This window comes from Montipora foliosa, chromosome 2 (assembly GCF_036669935.1).
Source record: "Montipora foliosa isolate CH-2021 chromosome 2, ASM3666993v2, whole genome shotgun sequence".
Classification (NCBI taxonomy): domain Eukaryota; kingdom Metazoa; phylum Cnidaria; class Anthozoa; order Scleractinia; family Acroporidae; genus Montipora; species Montipora foliosa.
The window spans coordinates 35,545,343-35,552,842 of NC_090870.1; the positions used below are offsets into that span (position 1 = coordinate 35,545,343).

Genomic DNA, 7,500 nt, shown 5'->3' on the forward strand with positions numbered 1-7,500 from the left:
AAGTGCTAACAGTTAAGTCTAAATATTGTTTAATTTTGCCTAATTAGGCCTAAGGTTAGGAATTCTGAAGGGTTTAGGCTTTTTCAACAGTTAAATTTTCTACCACTAAGTAGCCTATCTCCAAACTAGTACAACAGAGTGTACATGTCCGCATTTTGATTGGCCACGCTACTAGAGGACTATTGGTAATAGTCCTCGAGTAGCGAAAAGCGTGACGCTTTCTTTCCTGTTATTCCCAAATAAATATTTCTTCAAATTGCATTTGCTAACTTCATTATTGCCTTTTCTGTCCGACTAGTTGGGTGATACTATTAAAAACAATTAGACCCTTCGCCCTCAAGGGCCACGGGTCAATAGCCCATTCGGCTTCCCCTCATGGGCTATTGACCCGTAGCCCTTGCGGGCTGCGGGTCTAATTGTTAAATGTTGATTACCCTCGTATGAAAAATAACAACCACACGTGGTCCCACACGTGTGAACGGGTGAATTCCCTTGCGCGGGTGACCGCTGGCTTATCTGTCCCTGAGTCCTCTCCCACCAGACCTCCACCAGACATGAGGTTGTGTTTTGCTCGTCTTTACCTACTTAGTTTTCACTTAGCAATTATTTGTAATGGCGAAGAAAACATTGCTGAAAATCTGGACGCGGAAATAGCGTATAATGTTCCAGGGGAACAACAGCCGATCTCATTCGCTTCTATGGGTAGTGAACACACTACGGCAGGGTTCGTTGTTTACTGCCCATGCATGGGTAAGTCATGTTTTGAATCACTCAACATAAAGTTTATCAATAACCTCACCGGTGAGACAAGTACCATTATTTAAGTGTGTAACATTAATTTTTCTGGTTTTGAATCGGGGCCGTAGTATATGTTGGGGGCAGTAGGCTAATTGGTCGTCTTTTTCTCCGTCCGGGACCACAATTGTAAGCTTGGGCAAAGAGTTTTGGTGCACGTGCGTCTGTCTTAAAAAAAAAGACGAGACGAGGTACGAGATGCCTTTTACGTCTAGACTACCAATATTACTTTAATGTGTCTTCCAGGATGTTGGTCGTTTCACGCGTAAGTCGATTCTCCCACACACGGTGTATTTCGATTCCCCCACACGAACAATAGGACATTTTACATGGTGAGGCATTTGACTTCAAGCACCAGAATCCTACAGGTTTTCTTGTCTCGTGCTAATTTAGAGCTATTGTTATTTTTACCCTAATGGAAATGCAAAATTTATGTAAGAAAGACAAACAAAATGAATTCTGGTAGTTAGTCAAATGGCACTATTGTGAAAGTTGCCTATTGTGTTGGAAACACATAATCTTTGGAGTACAATAATTTATAATTCATAAGCATGGGTATCCATATTAATTTTGAATTGTGTGACTTTTTTGTTTATGAGCTCAAAAACGTTAGAGAAATTTTTTCATTTGGCTTCGTTTTAGCTAGCTTACCAAGGTATTCTGTGAGATTTCAGAAGAAGGACAGAGGATTGGCATGTTTGATGTTTTGGCCTTGTGAAAAATGAGACTAGAGTGCAAAACAAAAGGGAAGGGAGGGGGGGGGGGGGGAGAGAGACTAACTAATGACGAAGAACTCTGGATTTGCTGTTTCACATCAATTGGCACTTTTTGTGGATTAAACCAGTAGTTAAGAACATTTTTGATAAAATCTTGACTTGTTACATCAGGATACCATGTATCAGTTTGTTAAATATATAATGACTTTCCAAACTATTGCTCTAAAATGTAAACTCCAAGTCATTTAAGGTGTACTCAAACGGCTTGAACATTTGCGTCAACAACCGTTCATTTTCATGGAACACTGTTAAACGCTGCTGAGAGATGTTCAATGTTGGGGTGGCAAACGGTTTCAAATTATACATCATCAACATTTGGTTCAACAAAGCTTCACTCAGGGGCTTTTTATTCATCCCACGGTTGTTACGATGGATACAGACATGGATATGTTGTTGAGAGACTAATTACCGTAAAGACTCGCAGATAAGCTGCACCTTTTTTCCAAAAATTTGCGATCAAAATCGTAGGTACGGCTTATCTGCGAGACCATTTGGGAAAGGTGCTGTGAATTTCGGTGTCCAGTCTTCCATCGTCCGATATTATGCCTGGTTACACAGCTTCGCACAGTGCATGCAAGAATACAACAAATTTACGAGCAAAATTCTATGGAAAAACTGCCTTGAATGGAGAAATAACTGTGAACAAATACCAGAATAATATCAATCATGTGTCATAAGTGGTGGACATGATGTTTATTCTGCTAAAGAGCTAAAATTACGGTTGAGACTTGAAAGTATTTTTCGATCCATTGTTGACGAGTTTGCCTTGGATGAAGAAGAGAACACTTCATGCTCTCGACTTTGGATTTCTTTCCAGTTGTTTTCATGAAAAACTTTTTTTCCAAAATTTGAGTTGCTAAACTCGGGGTGCGGCTTATCTGCGAGTCTTTACGGTAGTGAGCATGCGCATACAGTTGTACCTAACAAATGTTGAAAAGGGTGACAAATGGCGTCAACTTCATTCAACATTCGCGATAACAAAGAAATGTTGAATGGTTGTTGAAGCAAAGTTTAACCCATTGACTCCTGGGGCTTCCCCATTGACGATTAAAATTGTCTGGGGTTAGACACAGTAAAATACCAAGTATGGCCGGTTTAGACCAGTTCTGGGGTGAAAGGGTAAATGGGACATTATGTGAAAGGTGGGGGGGGGGGGGGTGGCAAATGGTTTTGACAATGCTGTTCAACAAAATTGAATGGATGTTAAAGCCTTTAAAAATCTCTTATCAAAGAGACATAATAGCATTGTTTTTGATGAAGCCAAAATTTTCACTTTGACTGTTTAACTGGGATCCCTTCAGCAATCATGTGGTGATCATCAAGACTAAATTTACATTGCTGAAGCATGGAGTCTCCCTCTGAAATACATAATTTTTTGTATTCAGATTTTGACAGTTTATCTCTGGATAATTAGGAGCATGTTACTACCATTTTGAGTAGTACTTTTTAATTCAAACACAACGCTGGATGAATTGCACACTAGAAAACAGCTATACAAGAACTGCTTTTCAATCATGTAGCTCCCTTTGTAATAAAATTAGTACATTATTTTAAGAGGAAAAACCTTGTCCTTTTGTGTTTCCGATAGTATTTTCTAAATGTGATTATTGCTATTATGCAAAAATAATAATAATTATTTGGGTCAATATCATAGAATGTATGGGTTATTGACCAAGCATGAGGTCAAGATGGCTGGATATTGGCCAAATTCTTTTTTTTTTTGCATCTTTGTCTTGGTCCATAAACAAGCACAAAAAGAAAAAGGGTTTATTATATGGGATAAACACCAAAAATTGATCTTTGATCTTGCGGGACCAAGTAAGAAATCCCAAGTGGGCAAGATAGCTCCATCTTGCCCGCTCGGGTAGCCAATCAGAACACAGTGATTTGTTTCATCTTGCATGCTCATGGAGCTAGTCACATAATAAGGGTGGTTATTGGTCGTCATGGTGGTATAAAATAAATCATAGAACATATAATCATTTGTGTCACGATGCAGTCACTTAGGTTGTAGACCACTTACTGTGGTTCTTCATCAGGTGATCTGTTCAACCTTATCACCTGATGAAGACTAGCAGGAAGTGGTTGAAACGTTGCAGTCAACAAGATTGTGACACCAATGATTATGCATTTTATTATTCTTATATGAGTCATTTTGTGGCTACATGTATTTTTATTTTAAGTTTATTTATTTTTGGTTTGTTTTGCGAATAACATGAGAAACATTCAAACAGAACATGAGCCTTGGATCGGCAATGTTTTGTTCATGAAAAACAAAAGAGATGCCTGAATTCTGTATTCCTGTGCATGTCAAAGGCAGTGATCGAAAATCGAGCACACATGTTTTGAGGCAGCGGTCCAGCAATCCAGTATGTGGTGTAAGCTGCCTGATTTGATAACTACATTTGAAGTGTGACAAGACAACATTTTCTGTCACGACAGATGAAATACATTTCATGCAGCTGTATAGAATGCATTGGAGCCTTAAGGGGCTATGTCGCGCTATTTTAGTGTCTGTTCAAAACCCAAAATTTCTCTTGCCATCAACTGCATTTCCAAAAAAATTTAGAGCACTCATGTACTCTCTCTGAAGTAAAAAAGTTGAGATTTAGTGATATTAGTGTTCAAATTCATGCTCCAGAATGCAGGAAATGCATTCTAAGAGGCCCCAAACCCCCTGCAAGCTCCATTCTCCACCTACTCCTTAGGTTTTGCCACCTACTCAAATTCTTATTAAAAACCCTTGTAATCATGGATTGGTTATCTATTCAAGTTAACTGACAGTCTCCATTGTTTTCTGTTTTACTGTAACCTACCGGTAAATATTAACTTGCATACATATTCCACGTAATGGTTTCAGACTGTCACTACCTTCAGTTACGTTTGGAAAGCAGGTGAATGGAGCAGATCTATCATTGCGATTGGCCAGTTTCGATCTGCTTTGTTGGTTTCTCTCCTGAAAGTCAGCCAACGGTTACTGCAAATGTGATTGGTGGCAGAGAAAAGTAAAATCTCGGTTGAAAGTTGAACTTTGGAGTTCACAGATTTATTAAATGTAAAGACTAGGTGCAATAATTTATACTGTTATTGTAGTTTCATCAACTGTTTCTTTATCTCATTTTTTCTTTCATTCACAGGTCGCTTTGGGAACCAAGCTGAGCAGTTTATGGGGTCACTGGCATTTGCAAAGGGACTCAATCGTACACTTGTACTTCCCCCATGGATAGTGTACCCAAGCAATAAGATTGGTGGCTCTGTAAGTTTGGTTTTGGATAAGTCAACAATTTATAACAAAAACGGATGCCAACTAGCAATACCCTTAGCTGCTACATGTTATGCTACTTGAAACCAGGGTAAGCTCCAGCTGTGTGACCCTCAGTTGCTTGTGTGCAACTTTACCTTCATCTTTTACCCATGGTATCGATTATTACTGAAGAGGATAAGGCAGGGGGCTTAAGTGGGAAGAATCTTTCTTAAATCACACAGAGGCTTGTCCCCATGCCAGTAACTGAGACACTCCATTTGGACTTTTCTCTCAGGCATACTTTTTTCATTCTTCTTTCTAAATATGTAGTTTAATGAGAGACTTTGTGTGTTTATTCATCACAGGATAGGGTACCTTTTGATAATTGGTTTCTTGTAAAGCCACTTGAAGATTATCACAAGATTGTTACAATGGAAACATTTATGAAGAATATTGCACCCAGTGTTTGGCCACCTGGGAAACGTATAGGTTTGACTTTTGTTGTTTATGGTAATTCCTTCACAACATAATTTTGTAATTTATTTATTATTTTCTTGTGGTTGTTTTCTTGTTCTTTTTCATTTGATATTGACATGGCAATGTCAGAGGAAGTTTCAAGAACAATTTTGCTTTTAAGCTCTTTTGCAGCGTTTCAGAAGGCTTTTTATTTTTTAATTTTTATGCTGTAGGTTTCTGCTACTCATTTAGTGATGACAAATGCAGAATGAAGGAGGGAAATCCATTTGGTCCTTTCTGGGATCACTTTAACATTAATTTTGATGACTACAGGGAACACCGTGGCTTGTTATGGGACGCAGACCAGCAGTGGGTCAGAGATGGTTGGAATGATAGGTATAGATATATATTTTATTATATGGCTAGTGTTTCTGGCCGATGTAACACGTGCTGTGGTTGGCTAAGAGCAACGAAGCGCTAGGGCATTATTCTCCCATAATGCCAACTGGCAGATTATGGATTATGCAAATTAGTTTTTTCTTCTTTAGAACAGTTCTGTTAGCCATATAATGAACAACTTAATAACCTTGACAGTTCGGTCGTTACAGCAAAATCTCAAACCTTGGCCTAGCTGTATTGACTTCGCTATTGCTTGGTCAATACGGCAAGGCCTTGGTTTGAGATTTTGCAGTAACAACCTCACTTTCAGTTATTAAGTAGTTGTTATGATCATGGTGACAACAATTATGAGTCAGAACAATAATGACTGTGATTTGGCAGCAACAATAGGGACCTTTAGATTGGAGGACGAGTTTTTCGTACTGAGCATGCATATAAGGTTTGGAGGCTGACATTTTTTCAAGTGCGCGTGCTCAGAACGGAAAACTTGTACTCGTTGCCCTCCTTGTCCTCCAATCTAAAGGTCCCTATTGACAGTGACAAGACAACACATAGACACTTCTTGTCATGATAACCATGACAACGAGGACCTACATGTACCTTAACCAACGTGTTGTGAGACCTTAGCCACGTAGATGAAAAGCATTGATGAAAAGCAATAATTGCTCCCATCACATTGCACATCGGCATTGCATTTCTTTGGGACTTGAGTATCGAGGCAAAAAATGACTTTCCCTTGGTAAGAGCCTTAGTTTGCTTTTGTGGATTGTGTTTATTACGTTAACTTTGTTTTGTTAATTTTGCCTTTTTCGGTGGTATCTAGATTTCCAACATCGGACTACCCTGTAATAGCCCTGATGGGAGCTCCTGGTTCCTTTCCTATAAAGGAGGAACACACGTGGCTTCAGAAGTATGTGCATTGGTCTGCAAAGATTGAAAAAGAAGCAAAGAAGTTTATAACGAATGTGCTGAAAGATGAACCATTTCTTGCCATTCATCTTCGCAATGGAATTGATTTTGTAAGTACACATTCTCGTTTAATGAAATACATGTACCTGCACAGTGTAGCTCGATGTTCATATTCTCAGGATATCATAGTTTTTCTGGTACCTTGAGAAATACCCTTTTAAAATTTGTATTATTGATAAATCCTTTCCCTGGTAAGGGATCTGGGCTGCCGTTACTATCGGAGGAGTAAGTGTTCTTTGCTTTTTCGTAGTGGGTATAAAAACCCACTAATGGAAATGGAAGTTGCAGTGGATGTATCAAAATGACAACAGTCACGCAAGTTAAGGTTCACAGTCTGCAACCAGGTTGACAATCGGACATAATTTGATGTTACTCTGGTTTGGAGAATTCTGAATGTAGCTTAGGAACTTACAGTTCCAAGACCCAGCGTCTACGACACTCCTTTCTAGTATCATCATCATGGGTGACCTAAAGGTAATCGGATTGGTACACATGTACACGAAACTTGGTCTCATCCTGCATAGGCAAGATTTATAAGCTGACGTTTCGAGGGTCAGCCCTTCTTCAGAGCGAATTTGCTCACTCGCTCCCCACCAACCCAGCATCACAGTTTGTTGAGAAACTAACCCCATTTATCCGATTGGTAACTTTATTACTCATAAATGTAGCTATACAAGGCATGTTGTTATTGTGGACGCCTGGTTTACTTCCGTTTGTTATTATAGGCTTTTAGAGCAGTTTTCAAATGACTGTCAAAAGTAACTACTAGATTGCAATTGCGACTCCCTAGTGATTGGTTTGAAAATCACGCACCAGTTTATCAACCAGTGAGAAGAAAAACCAAAACCAATCGCAACTTGC

At 39.1% G+C, this 7,500-nt stretch overlaps 1 protein-coding gene across 1 annotated transcript in view; it reads left to right on the forward strand.

The window, feature by feature from the left end:
- Positions 1 to 522: 522 nt before the first annotated feature.
- Positions 523 to 7,500, forward strand: part of LOC137992940 (GDP-fucose protein O-fucosyltransferase 1-like) — a 9,238-nt gene continuing 2,260 nt past the window's right edge. The window contains exons 1-5 of the mRNA XM_068838534.1: positions 523 to 750; positions 4,709 to 4,827; positions 5,181 to 5,304; positions 5,505 to 5,667; positions 6,494 to 6,689. Of these exons, the coding sequence (XP_068694635.1) occupies positions 555 to 750; positions 4,709 to 4,827; positions 5,181 to 5,304; positions 5,505 to 5,667; positions 6,494 to 6,689 (798 nt within the window). The 5' untranslated portion in view covers positions 523 to 554. The remainder of the gene's footprint in view (positions 751 to 4,708; positions 4,828 to 5,180; positions 5,305 to 5,504; positions 5,668 to 6,493; positions 6,690 to 7,500) is intronic.